General features: G+C 42.6%; 1 protein-coding gene across 1 annotated transcript in view; it reads left to right on the forward strand.

Annotated features, from left to right (window-relative positions):
• Positions 1-14,931, forward strand: part of ATP2C2 (ATPase secretory pathway Ca2+ transporting 2) — a 211,102-nt gene extending 196,171 nt beyond the window's left edge. The window contains exons 25-27 of the mRNA XM_030204530.1: positions 12,616-12,711; positions 13,053-13,194; positions 13,806-14,931. Coding sequence (XP_030060390.1) covers positions 12,616-12,711; positions 13,053-13,194; positions 13,806-13,933 — 366 coding nt within the window. The 3' untranslated portion in view covers positions 13,934-14,931. The remainder of the gene's footprint in view (positions 1-12,615; positions 12,712-13,052; positions 13,195-13,805) is intronic.
• The last annotated feature ends 2,617 nt before the right edge of the window (positions 14,932-17,548 follow it).

Below are 17,548 nucleotides of genomic sequence, written 5' to 3' on the forward strand. Positions count from 1 at the left end.
GAACAAACATGTGGATAAAGGTGAGCTGGTTGATATTGTGCATCTGGATTTTCAAAAGGCGTTTGACAAAGTACCTAATGAAAGACTACAGAGGAAATTGGAAAGTCATGGGATAGGAGGTAGTGTCCTATTGTGGATTAAAAACTGGTTAAAGGATAGAAAACAGAGAGCAGAGTGAAATGGTCAGTATTCTCAATGGAGAAGGGTAGATAGTGGGGTTCCTCAGGGGTCTGTGCTGGGACCGCTGCTTTTTAACATATTTATAAATGATCTAGAGATGGGAGTAACTAGTGAGGTAATTAAATTTGCTGACGACACAAAGTTATTCAAAGTTCTTAAATTGCGAGAGGATTGTGAAAAATTACAAGACGACCTTACAAGACTGGGCGTCTAAATGACAGATAACGTTTAATGTGAGGAAGTGCAAAGTGATGCTTATGGGAGAGAGGAACCCTAACTATAGCTATGTAATGCAAGGTTCCACATTAGGAGTCACCGACCAAGAAAGGGATCTCGGCGTCGTTGTTGATGATACGTTGAAATGCTTTGCTCAGTGTGCTGCAGCGGCTAAGAAAGCAAATAGAATGTTAGGTATTATTAGGAAAGGAATGGAAAACAAAAGTGAGGATGTTATGCCTTTGTATCGGTCCATGATGCAACCGGACCTCGAATATTGTGTTGTTCTGGTCACCGCATCTCAAAAAGGATGTGGAGGGGCATAATCGAACGGGGCGCCCAAGTTTTCCTGAGGGCGTCCCTGCAGGACGGCCCCATGAGGGGGCGGGGAAACCACTATTATCGAAATAAGATGGGCGTCCATCTTTCGTTTTGATAATTCGGCCGGGGACGCCCAAATCTCAACATTTAGGTCGACCTTGGAGATGGTCTACCTAAATGTTGAGATGGTCGACCTTAGAAATAGTCGTCCCCAGTTTTCGGCGATAATGAAAACTGAGGACGCCCATCTCAAAAACGACCAAATCCAAGCCATTTGCTCGTGGGAGGAGCCAGCATTCGTAGTGCACTGGTCCCCCTCACATGCCAGGACACCAACCGGGCACTGCAGTGGACTTCACAAATTGCTCCCTGGTGCATACCTCCCTTACCTTGGGTGCTGAGTCCCCCAACCCCCCCCCCCCAAAGAAAAAAACCCCCACCCCCCGCAATTGTACACCACTACCATAGCCCTAAGGGGTGAAGGGGTGCATCTGGAAGTGGGTACAGTGGGTTTTGAAGGGCTCACATTTACCACCACAAATGTAACAGGTAGGGGGATGGGCCTGGGTCCGCCTGTCTGAAGTGCACTGCACCCACTAAAACTGCTCCAGGGACCTGCATACTGCTGTCATGGAGCTGGGTATGACATTTGAGGCCGGCAATTTTTTTTTTAGGGTGGAAGGGGGTTGGTGACCACTGGAGGAGTAAGGGGAGGTCATCCCCGATTCCCTCAGTGCTCATCTGGTCAGTTTGGGCACCTTTTTGAGGCTTGGTCGTGAAAAAAAATGGACCAAGTAAAGTCGACCAAATGCTCGTCAGGAACGCCCTTCTTTTTTCCATTATCGGCCGAGGACGCCCATCTCTTAAGCACATCCCAGTCCCGCCTTTGCTACGCCTCCGACACGCCCCTGTGAACTTTGGTCATCCCCACGACGGACTGCAGTTGAGGGCGCCCAAAATCAGCTTTCGATTATGCCAATTTGGGTGACCCTGAAAGAAGGACGCCCATATCCCGATTTGTGTCGGAAGATGGACGCCCTTCTCTTTCGAAAATGCCCCGATAGTGGAATTAGGGTACAGAGAAGTGCGATGAAAATGATAAAGGGGATGGGACGACTTCTCTGTGAGGAAAGGCTGAAGCGTCTAGGGCTCTTCAGCTTGGAGAAGAGACAGACGGCTGAGGGGAGTTATGATAGAGGTCAATAAAATAATGAGTGGAGTGGAACGGGTAGACATGAATCGTTTGTTTATTTCCAAAAGTACTAGGACTAGGGGGCATGTGATGAAACTACAAAGTAGTAAATTTAATATGAATCAAAGAAAATCTGTCTTCACTCAACATGTAATTCAACTCTGGAACTCGTTGCCAGAGGATGTGTTAAGGGCAGTTAGCTTAGCGGGGTTTAAGAAGGGTCTGGACGGCTTCCTAAAGGAAAAGTCCATAGACCATTATTAAATTGACTTGGGAAAATCCACTGCTTATTTCTGGAATAAGCATCATAAAATGTATTGAGCTTTTGGGGGATTTTGCCAGGTATTTGTGACCTGGATTGGCCACTGTTGGAAACAGGATATTGGGCTTGATGGACCTTTGGTCTGTCCCAGTGTGGCAATACTTATGTACTTAGGTATACCAGTGTTAAAATCATGAAGAAGTGGAACCTATGCAGATTGCCAGATTCAAACCTGGCCACCTTGTTGGAAAGACTGGATGGACTGTGCAGGTGTTTATCTGCTGACATTTACTATGTTACATCGAAATCACCGATTAAGAAATCATTCTGTGTAAAAAGCCATGTTTAAAATCTAGTGTGTGTTTATACTCTTCTTCTAATGCTGAATCTTTACAGTAGCTCAGGGCTGGCATAAAGGTGCAAAAGGTGCACCCAGGAGCAAGAGAGTTATCTGAGGTTGAAGTGTGGCATTTCACTTCAAATAACCAAAGATCCCTAGTAGTGCATTGGGCTCCTGGACCCCACGCCCTCAAAAAATAGTTCCTGTTGGTTCAAGTGGGCCTCTGGCCCACATCCCCACAAAAATAGTCCCTGGTAGTCCAAATGGATCTATTTTCACATTCCCAGATTCCTACACAGTCGTAATGATAGAGAGGATCAAATTGGAGGGGGGGGGGGGGGGTTGCGCTATATGTTAAAGAGGGAATTGAATCAAATAAAAGAAACATTCCACATAAGACAGATAGCAGTGTGGAATCATTATGAATAGAAATTTCATGTCTGCAGTGAAGGAGTATTCTTGTAGGGCTGTACTACCGTTCGCCGGGACAGAACGAATTGACAGATGAAGAAATGTTTACAGAAATTAGGAAAGCTGACAAATTGGGCAATGCTATAATGAGTGATTCCAATTACCTCGATATTGACAGGGAGTGCCAGGGAGGTAAAATTTCTAGGTGTAATAAACTTTTAACTGATCAATAGGACTCAACCACAATATTCAGTACAAGCGCTATTTAATATTCCAACGGTGGTTGCAAACAATGTGGCAATAATTATCACCCTATGATGGAGGAAAAAGCCTCTGTATCCCCAGTCCAGAATTTATTTCGTTCTGGTCTACGGGGTGAGATCTTCATTGACTAAAAAACCTCCTTTATGAAATGCACTATTTAAATTTCTCAATATATCCTGTAATTTGATCTTAAAGCATCAAGCACTTAAGTGTCAAGCACCTATCTTAGTATTCCGACGGGGTCCCGTTTTGCAGTCTTCAGCTTTCTCAAGGAAACTGACCTCGTGCTTATGCTGATATTGTTCCCCCAGCATCACTTCTCACTGTGCTCTGCCAAGAGGTTTTTAGCCTCTTCCTGAAGTTGAGGTAGCTGTTTTCTGTTCTGATGGGAATAGGTAGAGAGTTCCGTATTTTGACTCCAAGTATGGTGAATAGGGAGCTGAAAATCTTCTGATTTCGAATTGTCTTTTGAAATGGTGATGCTAGCATTAGTTGTTGTTTAAGTCTGTTAGACTGGATCAGATATAGCGAAGCAGTCTTAGCAGTTCAGAAGTGAAGCCCTGCAAGATTTGAAAAACTAAACAAGCAGCTTTGAACCTGAGTCCTTCTGCTATGGGCAGCCAGTGCAGTTTGTTTAGATGAGTTGAAACACTAGTATATCTATTCAATTTGTATATTAGTATTGCGGCTTTATTCTGTATGATTTGCAGTTTTTTCTGATACTGACACTTAATACCAAGAAATAGAACGTTACAGTAATCCAAGTGAGGTAGGACTAACATTTGGACTAGTAGTGTGAAGGCTTTTTGGTCGAAGAATGGTTTGACTAAACGTAGCTGTCTCTTTTTGAATAGTGTTTTCTTCAATAGCTGGGAAGAGAAGAGAAGGTGAGTGAGGAATCAAGCAAGACCCCTAATACTCTGGTTTCAGATTCAACTGTAAATCTTTGACCATTGGACAAAGATATCGATGATGGAACCTCAGCTCCCTGATTTCAGAAGCACAGGACCTTGATTTTTTGCACATTCAGTTTGCTTATTGGTCAGGGCCCAGGTGTTAGCAGTCATACCATTTGCTACAGACAGAGTTGGATCTTTGTTTGATGCTGTTACTGGTAAGAGAAGCAGGATGTCATCCGTGAAGGATTATATATAGTAGTTCATTAAGTCCCAGGTGTATTGAGGCAAGGGATTGACACAGAGGTTGAACAGGAGAAGGAGATCCCTGAAGTTGGTTGTTTTGCTTGACAGAAAAGCTTCAATTTGAAGGGAATTCACTGAACCATTTGAACACAGTCCCTGTTGTTCCTATCTCATCTAGGCGTTCGAGTACCAAGGTGTGGTTGGCTTTATCGAATGCTGTCGATATATCGAATTGGAGAAGAATTACTTGGTTGCCTTTGCAAAGGTGTTGTTTGACATAGTTAAAACTAGCAGTAATGTTTCCATACTATGTGACGATCTGAAGCCAAATTGTGACCAGTGTAAAATAGAAAAATTTTCCACATAAAAAGAGAGTTATTTACTAATGTAAGTTTCTAATGCTTTAGTAAAAAGGGGTATGCTTGCCACTGGACGGTAGTTTGAAGGCAATGTTTTATGTCTAGCCCAGATCCCTTCAGTAGTCATGAGAACAATTTTGCCCATATCAGAAAGAGAGCCCGTTTTTAACAGCTCATTGAGATCATCGAGTAACCAGTTTACTGCTTCCATAGTGGTGGAGTTGAGTAGGTGTTTTGGGCATTGATCCAGGGAGCAGTTGGCTTGGGAGCATTTCAACAATATTGATCTTACATCCTCAGGGGTTGAAAAGATTCCCAGTTTTGGTCAGTTTTGAGTCCTTGGGTTGTAGGATCTCTGGAGTTTATGGCTGAACTATGGGTTTGGAATTTTCCTCTGTTGGAGTAGGCTTAGATAGTTCGGACCTAATTTGGAGGATCTTATTGGCGAAATGATTAGCGAGGTCTTGGGCGGTGGGACATGTTTTCTGTGAATGTTCATCCTTACTAGTGGAAGCTATTATTTTACCTAAGAAGAAAAGATTTTTGTTAAGATCATCTTGACCTATTAGGCTGTTATAGTATTGGCGTTTTGAGTCAGCTACCTTCTTTTTGTAGCATCAGAAGACTGACTTCCATTTGGATTTATCAGTAGTATCTTTGTTCTTTCACCATTGCTTTTTAAGGCATCGACATTCCTTTTTTTGTTTTTTAGGATGGATAGCTCCTCTGTAAACCATGGCGAATTTCTGGATGTTTTGACTCTTTTAGTGATGGAGCAATTTTGCCTAGTGTGGCTTTCAGCTTTGTGTCCCAGCGGGATTTGATCAAACCATGTGTAGGAAATGTGGTTGTGAGGGAATCTGTTAGCTCCGACCAGAGAGTGGCCTCGTTAATTTTACCTCTGGTGGAGATGTTTGGATGACTTCTCTGGTTAAGCTTGACTTATAGGTATCAATGGTGAAATCCAGTTGGAAAGGTCAGACCGTGGTACTGGCTTCCATTTGAATGAACTAATCAAGCTATTAGGATAGGACGTCATGAAGTGTAACATATGTCCTTTTTCATGAGTTGCATCCTCGGAGAATGTAGTTAGTTCGTGATCCTTCAGGAATGATTTGAAGTTCTGGACATTGGTGTCTGCATTGTTTTCCAAGTGTAGGTTTAAGTCTCCCAGGAAGGTAATCCTTGAGAATCGTGACATGGCAGAGGAAGTAATCTCTACAAGTAGTGGTTCTGCCTTGGACCAAGCTCCCGGAGAACGGTAAATGAGGAGTAAGGCAATTTGATTTGCTCTTTTCAATCATCACAGAATTTGCATAGCATGTATTCCAGTTCATGGAAAACCTCAGAACTAACTAAAGACATGTTGATAAAACTCTTAAAGATAAGAGCAAGTCCGCCTCCTTTTTTACCTTGTTTTGGAGAATGAAGAATACCATAACCGGGTGGATAGATGTAGGGCAGTATTGGACTATAAACTTCTGTGAGCCATGTTTCTGAGATAAACAGCCCAGATCTAAAGATTCTAGCAGATCCCTGAGTAAGACAGCCTTGTTCCCCACAGATGTAGCGTTGATATAGATGGCTGGGACAGGAGTGTGTTGAGACTTGTGTTCCAGAAGGGAGAGTTGTTTGGTTAATTGCAAAAGGTAGTGGGGGGTTTTTTTAGGCCATTGAATGTTAGCCATTTTGTTCTGGTCCGTAACCATACTGGTATTCTGACAGTATATATTGGCATTGTCTAGCAGGTATCTGACATTACAATTAGGGTGTTTCTTAATACAGGGTTTTCTAGACTGATTATAGATTACGGGGATAGGATTAGGTTGCTGCCCGACGTGCTCAAGAGTCCTATGCAAATCCATGTGAGCCACTTCATGGTGATAGCTTTTTAAGCTAGTTTAAGTCAGGGTTTAGCACTCTTTGTCAGTTTTAAATGTGCGCTGTTAAAGATTTGAGAACTGAGTTCTCCTTGAAGGTAGACGCTACTGATGGTGAGGAGAGGTCATATTGTCTCAGGAACTCGTAAGGTTGGGATGTGTGAATGTGCTAGTGTGGCAGACTTCAAAATTACGCTATGACTCGCAGTAATTAGGTAGGATTCCTCATTTAAGCTTCCATTTTTCCAAAGTCAGTTGTGCTGCAATAGGGAGAGTTTATATCCAGCAAGAGGCCACAGTGTAGCTCTCATAGAGTTGTTGATTTCCTTTGTTTGCTGTTTGAAGTATGGTTATAAGTACAGAGCTGAGGAGGTCAAGTATTGACCTTAAACATTCCTTGAGTTCCTCTAATAGGCTGCTGTTCTTCCATAGTCAGTTGTGCAGCTTTGAAGAGAGAGTTTGTGGCGAACGCCGGGCCACAGTGCGGCTCTCATGGTTACATATCCAGATAGTTCTCTTATTTACTCAGGAAAAATGTCGGGAAGTATTATTTCACAGAGAGGGTGGTAGAAACCTGGAATGCCCTCATGCAGGAGGTGGTGGTGATGAAAACGGTAACAGAATGGGATAAACACAAAGGAATCCTGTTCAGAAGGAATGAATCCACAGAAGCTTAGTGGAGATTAGGTGGCAATATCAGTAATTGGGAAGCAAAGCTAGTGCTGGGGAGAATTCTATGGTCTGTGTCCTGAAAATGGCAAGGACAAATCGAGGTCAGGTATGCATATAAAGTATCGCATGTAATGAGTTTATCTTGTTGGTCAGACTGGATTGACCGTACAGATCGTTATCTGCCGTCATCTACTATGTTACTGTATATTCAAGATGCAGGTTTGGAATTACTGCAGGAAATGGAGAGGGGAGGGAGGCGATGATCTAAGCAGTTCAGGTATTTGTAAGACAAAGAGGCATCATTGACCTTAACTATATCTTGGAATGTAGCCAGGGAAAATGCTTGGTAATTTGGTTTTTAAAGTCCAGTATCTAATATTTAACAGGCACATCTGTTCATTAAATATTCAGAACTACTTCCTCAGCCTCACAAGTAGTCACTAGACTGGGAAGCTCTGAACAGCATCCATCAAGTAGACCCCCTTACCAGCAGTGAAAATGTAAAGCAAGTCATCTTTTGTTCAAAACACCCAGTCTCACATTAATAGTTATCTTCCCATCACACTGTGACCCTGCACAAATTCCAACAAAGGCTGGGCACAGGATTTATTAGAACTGGTTCTCCTTGTTTGGAAGGCTCATGGTTCTACCTGTGGAGACAAAACAGATTACACCGCCTCCTAGAGGGCGGTGAAATTAAGAATGTGAATTAATTAGCATTCTGGAATTTAGGAAAATCACAATCATGTTCTTTGATTTATAGATCCAAGTCCACAGCCCTGTTAAGTTAGCAAGCACAAGACACAAGGCCCAAGTGTTATAAAATTATAATTAACTTTATTACAAGCCAAAGCAATTAAATAATGACACAGACAATGTTATATACAAAGACAGAATCAGAACAGAGACTAAGTAACTTAAGAAAAGTAAAAATAATGCAGAGTAAATGCACGCTTAACCTAGGCCCCAATTAAAGCCTTCTGATTATCTCCCTGTTAGGATAAAGAGCTTGGTTACAACCTGACAAGAGAAGCAGTCTCTGGGTGTCCACAGTTTCAGATCCACATCTGCTATTTGCTGTGATGAGTCCCTCTCACTGGAATGCAGGCAAGAAGATGCAGAGAAGTCTTTGCAGGAACCAGGGGCGTAGCCAGACCTTGCCAGGAGGGGGGGCCAGAGCCTGAGATGGGGGGGCACTGTTAAGCCGCCTCCCCCCCTCCGGCAACCCCCTTCCCCCGCTCGATTGCGCCGACACTCTTAAACGCCCCCCCCCCCCCCCCCCCCCGCTACCAACCCTCGGCCGCCGTCGCTGCCCGCCCCATGAAGTACCTTGTTTGCTGGCGGGGCTGCCCAAACCCTGCCAGCCAAGAGTGTTCTTCAGCGCTGGAGTTAGTAAACTCCAGCGCCTTCATTCAAGGAAGTTCATCTGAAGGATCAGCTGGTTTTGACGCATTTACGTCCTGCACGGGGCTACATGCACGGTGCAGGACGTAAGGCGTCAAAACCAGCTGATCCTTCAGACGAACTTTCTTGAATGAAGGCGCCGGAGTTTACTAACTCCAGCGCTGAAGAACACTCTTGGCTGGCGGGGTTTGGGCATCCCCGCCAGCAATCAAGGTAAATCATGCGGTAGCGGGGCTGGCGGCGATGGTGGGGGAAGGTTGGTGGCGGGAGGGGGGTCGTCGGCAGGGGGCCAGGGGCGAATCTGCGGGGGCCCGGGCCCCCTCAGGCCCCACGTAGCTACGCCACTGGCAGGAACACTGATGTTTCTCGAGCTGAGAGACTGCTAGCTCAGTTCCAGTGCTAACACCTGACCCTGTGACAGCACTAGACAAACACTGTCCTTGAATATGCCAGTTATGTACAGTTCTGGCTATAGCACCTGGTCCACAGGTACCGCCCATTGTTCTGGAACTTGTGACCCTGTAAACCACAAGGACATCCAGTTTGCATCATTAAGGTGAAATTCCAAGAACTCAGGCTCCAAACGGTCTAGTGACATGGGTGCTGTGACCGTCCTCCATGCCCAGACTACAGAGTTCTTGGTATAGTACAAGAGGATCAGGTTTCAATCCAAGTCGGGTGATCTGAGCAGTCCTTGAACAATTTCTTAGAAAAAGCAGCTCTCTTTTGGATTGTAGACCTTAACAAAATTAGGGCACAGTTCATGCACTATCCATAATAATAGCATATAGTTGTTAAACCAAGCTCTCACCTTACATTCCTCCCCCCCTAATTACTAGATGGCAGGTAAACAAGTGCCTGGCAGCTTGTGCACATTTACTCACAGAACCAAGATGTAAGGGAGTAGTGCTAATACAATCAATTAACACATTGTAAGCTAGCATTGTGACTAAGTAAAGCAACCCAATAATCCATAATATAATCAAGCCTTAACAACAAATGTAGCTTCTAATGTCTTATGGATTGACAAAGCATGCAATCAGTAATGATAAGACTACATTCATGCAAATGAGCTTGATAAAGCGAGCATACAATAATGTGATATGAAATGCAAAAAGTGAAGCAAAACCATGATGTATAACATAGCAAATTCAGAGCAAATGATAGAGGTCTATAAAATAATGAGTGGAGTTGAACGGGTAGATGTGAAGCATCTGTTCACGCTTTCCAAAAATACTAGGATTAGGGGGCATGCGATGAAGCTACAATGTAGTAAATTTAAAACGAATCGGAGAAAATTTTCTTCACTCAACGTGTAATTCAACTCTGGAATTCGTTGCCAGAGAATGTGGTAAAGGCAGTTAGGTTAGCGGAGTTTAAAAAAGGTTTGGACGGCTTCCTAAAGGAAAAGTCCATAGACCATTATTAAATGGACTTGGGGAAAATCCACTATTTCTGGGATAAACAGTATAAAGTGTTTTGTACATTTTTGGGATCTTGCCGGGTATTTGTTACCTGGATTGGCCACTGTTGGAAACAGGATGCTGGGCTAGATGGACCTTTGGATGGCAATACTTACAGTGGGGGAAATAAGTATTTGATCCCTTGCTGATTTTGTAAGTTTGCCCACTGACAAAGACATGAGCAGCCCATAATTGAAGGGTAGGTTATTGGTAACAGTGAGAGATAGCACATCACAAATTAAATCCGGAAAATCACATTGTGGAAAGTATATGAATTTATTTGCATTCTGCAGAGGGAAATAAGTATTTGATCCCCCACCAACCAGTAAGAGATCTGGCCCCTACAGACCAGGTAGATGCTCCAAATCAACTCGTTACCTGCATGACAGACAGCTGTCGGCAATGGTCACCTGTATGAAAGACACCTGTCCACAGACTCAGTGAATCAGTCAGACTCTAACCTCTACAAAATGGCCAAGAGCAAGGAGCTGTCTAAGGATGTCAGGGACAAGATCATACACCTGCACAAGGCTGGAATGGGCTACAAAACCATCAGTAAGACGCTGGGCGAGAAGGAGACAACTGTTGGTGCCATAGTAAGAAAATGGAAGAAGTACAAAATGACTGTCAATCGACAAAGATCTGGGGCTCCACGCAAAATCTCACCTCGTGGGGTATCCTTGATCACGAGGAAGGTTAGAAATCAGCCTACAACTACAAGGGGGGAACTTGTCAATGATCTCAAGGCAGCTGGGACCACTGTCACCACGAAAACCATTGGTAACACATTACGACATAACGGATTGCAATCCTGCAGTGCCCGCAAGGTCCCCCTGCTCCGGAAGGCACATGTGACGGCCCGTCTGAAGTTTGCCAGTGAACACCTGGATGATGCCGAGAGTGATTGGGAGAAGGTGCTGTGGTCAGATGAGACAAAAATTGAGCTCTTTGGCATGAACTCAACTCGCCGTGTTTGGAGGAAGAGAAATGCTGCCTATGACCCAAAGAACACCGTCCCCACTGTCAAGCATGGAGGTGGAAATGTTATGTTTTGGGGGTGTTTCTCTGCTAAGGGCACAGGACTACTTCACCGCATCAATGGGAGAATGGATGGGGCCATGTACCGTACAATTCTGAGTGACAACCTCCTTCCCTCCGCCAGGGCCTTAAAAATGGGTCGTGGCTGGGTCTTCCAGCACGACAATGACCCAAAACATACAGCCAAGGCAACAAAGGAGTGGCTCAGGAAGAAGCACATTAGGGTCATGGAGTGGCCTAGCCAGTCACCAGACCTTAATCCCATTGAAAACTTATGGAGGGAGCTGAAGCTGCGAGTTGCCAAGCGACAGCCCAGAACTCTTAATGATTTAGAGATGATCTGCAAAGAGGAGTGGACCAAAATTCCTCCTGACATGTGTGCAAACCTCATCATCAACTACAGAAGACGTCTGACCGCTGTGCTTGCCAACAAGGGTTTTGCCACCAAGTATTAGGTCTTGTTTGCCAGAGGGATCAAATACTTATTTCCCTCTGCAGAATGCAAATAAATTCATATACTTTGCACAATGTGATTTTCCGGATTTAATTTGTGATGTGCTATCTCTCACTGTTACCAATAACCTACCCTTCAATTATGGGCTGCTCATGTCTTTGTCAGTGGGCAAACTTACAAAATCAGCAAGGGATCAAATACTTATTTCCCCCACTGTATGTACATAATGAAGCAAAGTGGATTGATCTGCTTTGAATGGTGTCTTTTGGAGATGCATTTAAGTGACATGAACCGCATATAGTGAATATCCATGGAAGTGAAATCTACAATTACAGAAGCCTCCTGTACCCTGGGACCTCATACTTTCATCTGTGATTATGTTTTGGGCCTTTTTAACATATCAAGCAGCTCTTCTGGAAAAGGATGTTCAAGCTTCATTGCTTTTTGGGATAAATTATAGTCAGTTTCGTAAGCAAATTAAAGCCTGCTTATTCAGAAAGTTTGTTTTAAACCACAAGTATATTTTTGTTAAGTTGTATGCTGTCTATGGAAAACATCTGTTACAGGTGTGAAACCCTGCTTAGAAACACATTTGATCTTGTTTACCTTCCTCTTTGCCTTTCATTTGCTAGCTATAGATGTGGATTGGCCTTAAAACATTTTTGTGCATGATGTAGATAGATCTGAGTCAGCAAAAAAGGGGACAGAGGATATGATTTGTGTGAACTTTTTAGCACAATCTAGTCTATTTGCCTCCATATGTCCAGTGTTAAAACTCAGCTTTTAAAGATATATTATTCTGCTTGTGACATTCACTGATTTTAAGCAGTGACTATTTTATTAGTTACACACATTTTGGCACAGCTGGCAGAATCCCTGTGATTTTGGTATATAGAAAGCAGTATCACATATGCTTCATAGAGGTAATACTTAACATTAATGAATGTTTTAAGATGTGAGCATTCAGGATCTCATCCAATGTACTTTTAACAATCTGTTTTCCATTTGAATTTTCAGATTCCTGATGGCAAAGTAACACCTAGAACCACAACCATGACCTTCACTTGCTTTGTGTTTTTTGATATGTTCAATGCGTTGTCTTGTCGTTCTCTGGTGAGATAAATTTCTCTTTATACTCTCATATTGTAGGTAATTTAATTATTGCTACCAGAGTTGGCTGTATTTTTAATGAAAGAGGAGTATCTGTTGTGAATGTCGAGTCCTGCCAAGCATGTTTGATGGTAAAACTTTGAAAGCCAAACTCACAAAGCAAGAGACACTTTATATCTCAGGTTGATTTAAAACTTTTGTAATAGTTATTTTGTTTTCTGTATCAGCACTTTTGTAATGTTCCATGGAAATAGTAGTTACAGAATAATGTACAATCCAGAGCTGAAACTTTATGCCAAATAGAGGGCAGGAGAACTGACTGAAACTTTTGCTTGCATTTTCAGACCAAGTCTATATTTGAGATAGGGCTTTGCAGGAACCCCATGTTCTTGTGTTCTGTGCTGGGATCAATTCTGGGACAGATGGCTGTGATCTACATTCCTCCGTTACAGAAGGTCTTCCTCACTCAAAATCTAGAAGTACTAGGTAAGGTAACCAAGCACATCAAAAAAGGAAGAAAAGAAATTCTTTATTTCAAGTTTTCTGTACCGCTACAAGCAGAACTCAGCGGTTTGCAGACTAAATAACATGGACAAAGTACTACATCTTTTTGATAGGACAAAGAGGAAGACATGTTAATCAATCAAACCTAGCATAAAAGAAAGATTTGGGAGGACAGGGAGGAAGAAAGGGAGAGGACAGAAGGGAGAAACAGAAAGCAATTTACAGGACCACACTGGATTTTCCGGCAAGCCTATTGGCTGCTTTAAATTTAGGTAAAGAAGGTTCACAATGAATCTCCAAAGGGAGATTGTTCCACACCACAGGAGCAAGAAAATAAAAGGCTCATGTTGTATAAGTCTCTGATCAGGTAGAAGCATAGGCTGGTCGTTGATGGAACAGGCACAAGAGGCGGACTATGGCATGGTAAGGGATGAAAGATAAGAAGGCTGTCCTAAGTGAAAGGCATTAAAGACTAAGAGAAGGATTTTGTACTGAATGTGCAGTAAATGGGTTAATTTCTAGTTAGCATCAAAAACAGCAAGAGAGCCCATATGGTAAAAGTGATAAGATTTCTCGCCACACTTCTTTTGCAGATCTCCTTTTTCTGACTGGATTATCATCATCCGTCTTTATAGTGTCAGAGCTGATAAAAGTATGTGAAAAATTGTGCTGCAGAACAAAGCATGTGAAGATGCAGAATGAAGAAATCGTACTCAGTTGAACTGTCTCACTTTGAACCCCAGCTGTGGTCTCTTTTGAGTTTTTTTTTTTTAATTTAACTGACACTGCAGCAGCCTTGGCTACTATGCACATTCTTTTTTATATTACACACACATAACACAGACCTTCAGCCATTTCTTGGCACAGCAGATTGCCACCTGCCATGTCAATGCGAGAGCAAAAGGCACCTTCATGGTTAAAGTACCTCAGTGAGGTGATGTTCAATCAGCCAAGAGATACTTCCACGTCCAGTCAAATTTCGACATCATTTCCAATGATCATTCCTCTGTTTATAAAAAGAACTGTTTACCTTTTTGCAAATACCAGAAAAACACAAATGGAAAAAATCTTCCCTTTGATTGGATGAAGCTCCGGCACAATTGAAAACTGCTGAATACCTGCCTAATAAATGTGAATACTTTTTTTTAATCTGCACTTTCAAGCACATCCACTGCTGGCAATGGACATGGTGCTCAGAAAATCTAACAGCTGGTAGCATGGCCTAGGAAAGAACAGGGTGATAATCTGCCCTAAACCCACTTAATTTTCTTTCTACATGCTTGGTTCATCATGTATTTGGTTAATAAACTGGATCTAAGAAAACGGTGACAGAGACAAATCTTTGGCCAGATTTTCCAGATGATATGGAGAGGAGGTGTGATTGAATGTTAATCCTACTGCTTCTGTACATCTCCTAGCCTTCACTGTGTATTGTAGGCAACTCTTAACTTGTCCCACTCTGCTCTTTTCTGGATGGCTATTTAAAAATGTACAATACATTGACATTGGATGTTTCTTTAGGGCAGAAGCTATAGTGTAGCATAATATGTGGCTTCTCTGTATAGGATTTTAGGCTGTTTTCCCAAAGGAAGGGGGTTGGTTATAAAATCACCCTTTGTGTCTGTCACCTTTACAAATAACTTTCTATTTGGTCTCCTGCTAATGCTACATTTTTAAGGCATGTCAGGGAAGGCCAAGAAAAGTAGGAAAAAGAGATTGTTCAAATTCTTTAGTCCATGAAGATGCATGTACAATATGCTTGATAGCTGGTCCACATCAGAATTTTTCTGCCATAGGGTTCTTAAGGCTCATGATAGGTATTTAAAGGGGGGAGGGGGTTGGTATCCACATAGTGCATGACTATCACTGTTTGTTAGTCTGATCCACACCAGATTTTTTGGATAGGTCAGAGGCTGTACATAGATCATGAAGGAACATTTAGCTTTGGGGGGGGGGGGGAGGAGGGGAGGGAGTCCACCAATGCACATGTGTAAGCTAGTAGCTTTTTTGTTTTGCACCTGATTCATACCAGATTTTCAGTTAACCTCAAGGTGAGTCAGCAGAGCAGCAGTTTTTTTGGATCCATGTGTTCCAGGAAGCAGGTTCTATGTACTATGCCTGCTTTTATATGAATCAAGAGGGACCTCTGTCCAAGTGGCCAAAATGAAACATGCCTCACCAGCCAGGGCAACAAAACCACGGTAAGCCTCTATGAACTCTCCAATGCTGCAGGTGTGAAGGTTTAGACTGCTATGCCAAACAGAGGGGATTGTTGGGCATTGCATCCTAGAGGTATGCTAAGAAGCACCAGTACTATAAATCTGTACTTTCCTGCTTTTATTGTAAATGTTAAAATTGGTTTCTTCCCAAATGTCTTGTTGCACTTTATTATAAAGACCTTACATTGTAACATAGGTTACAGTAGGGTATGACCAGTTAAGGGAAGCTTGCCTGGTCCTCCATAACATTGCTAATACTATTTCCCAATTTTGTAAGTGTTGACACATGCAGGATTTGATTCCTTTATCCTAGACAGTCTTTGGTTCTCTGCTATCCTAAGTCGATGAGCAATACATGTTCCCATACACAGCTGCACCTCCACAGTAGTCTTAAACAGCTGCCACAGCTCATGAAGCTGATAGCTGGTTACCTAGGTCCTGTGGCCTTCCTGCATGCTCCCCGACCACCAGCAACTTTCTTTCAGCAGCCACAATGATTTCAGTACCTTATGCTAGAAGACAAGGATTTGATTTACTAAATAATAGAAAATGAATGTACAATGCAGTAACATCACAGATTGCTGTATCTTCCTTGTTGTGGATGACTGCAATATTATGTATCAGGTATGATTAGCAACTGCTTTAATAGACCAGAAGTTCCATGCTGAGCTAATTTAGCAGATTTTATGAAATGCACGCATGCATGTTTGTGCTTTCACATGGATACATTCACCCTAAAAAAGTGGTCATCAAGAAGCTGGGGAAGCTCCTGATCCATCCTGAAAATCTAAGAGGAATAGGACAAGCTGGGGGAGGAGGATAAGAAACACAGACATGGTGATGTATGCCTAATTATCTTCAGAAAGTAGGCTGAAAACCGAATCTGCTAATACCTTCCTTACAGAGGGGGTAGATTTCTAACTGGATTCAGCTGCTAAAATTTTAGAAAATCATCAGAATAAATATACTTGTTTTTGTTTGTTCTCCATCTTTGACCCTGTCTCCCAAACTGACATGCCCAGTCACAGGGCTGGAGGGGCAGTCTTCTAACATGCAGCCTAAGCCCCCACCTTTTTGTAGTAGCTCTCATCTTCTCTTCCTCCCCAGGCCTACCTTGGTCTGTCAGATACCCTACACCACAGTGATATGACTTGAGCCAGTAGAATTCTGGTACTGAAATTGTTTTCTATTGCAGGCAATATAACAAGGCAGTTTACATTATAAAAATTAAAATACTTTGATGCAAAGAAGGGCTAAATAGGAAAAGAATCCAGGCTTACAGTGCCATACCCTCCAATATGAGGCTCATTCTAACTCAAAACCGAAAGGAGCAAGAGGAAAGTGCCAGCCTAAAAGAAAGTCGTCCAGTGTTATGAGCATTGAAGCTCATTTTGGGGGAAAATATTTTACCTTTTCACTCTGTACTCTTTTCAAATTGCTGTAGGTGGAAAGTTTTCTTGGCACAGCAGGAAAGGTGAGTGTGCTGTGGTGCATGTATGTTTTGTACCTGCTTTACTTGTGTATAATTATGCAGAATCAATTCTACCTTGTTTAATTACTGACAGATGAAGGCATGGGAAAAGAGAGCCCTTAAGCTCAATTATCTTTGATGACTTATAAAAAATTCTTACTGTATAAATAACATCCACACAACACTGTCTATATATGCTTTCAGAATTTACTCTGAAAATGTGTTAATTACATAGAAACCAAATTAACCATTACTGTCTGCTGAGCATTCATTGGCATATCTTGAAATGAGTTGGGACCTAATCCTCGCACTGCTGCTCCAGAACTCGTGTAGCAGGTCATATCAAACTTCTAGTCCATCGGCATGCTTATAGAGAGCCTTGTGACTGAACAAACTACTATGATTGCTTTCCTGTAATCAGGAGGCTGGGTCAGCACTGTGTGTTCACCAGTCAGACCGCTAAAGTTCTTCTGTAGTTTGTCCGCAAGAGTCATTTTGAGAAAGTAATGTCATGTATTTTGTAAAACAAATTATGTGTTTGGCAGCAGAGAACAGACAATAATGTGTTCACAGTGCATGTACTACTGTGAAATCCTGAATTCTGTCACCAACATGTACAGTATAAGCCGCCTTGGGGCCAGCTGCA

Source organism: Microcaecilia unicolor, chromosome 5 (genome assembly GCF_901765095.1).
Source record: "Microcaecilia unicolor chromosome 5, aMicUni1.1, whole genome shotgun sequence".
NCBI lineage: Eukaryota > Metazoa > Chordata > Amphibia > Gymnophiona > Siphonopidae > Microcaecilia > Microcaecilia unicolor.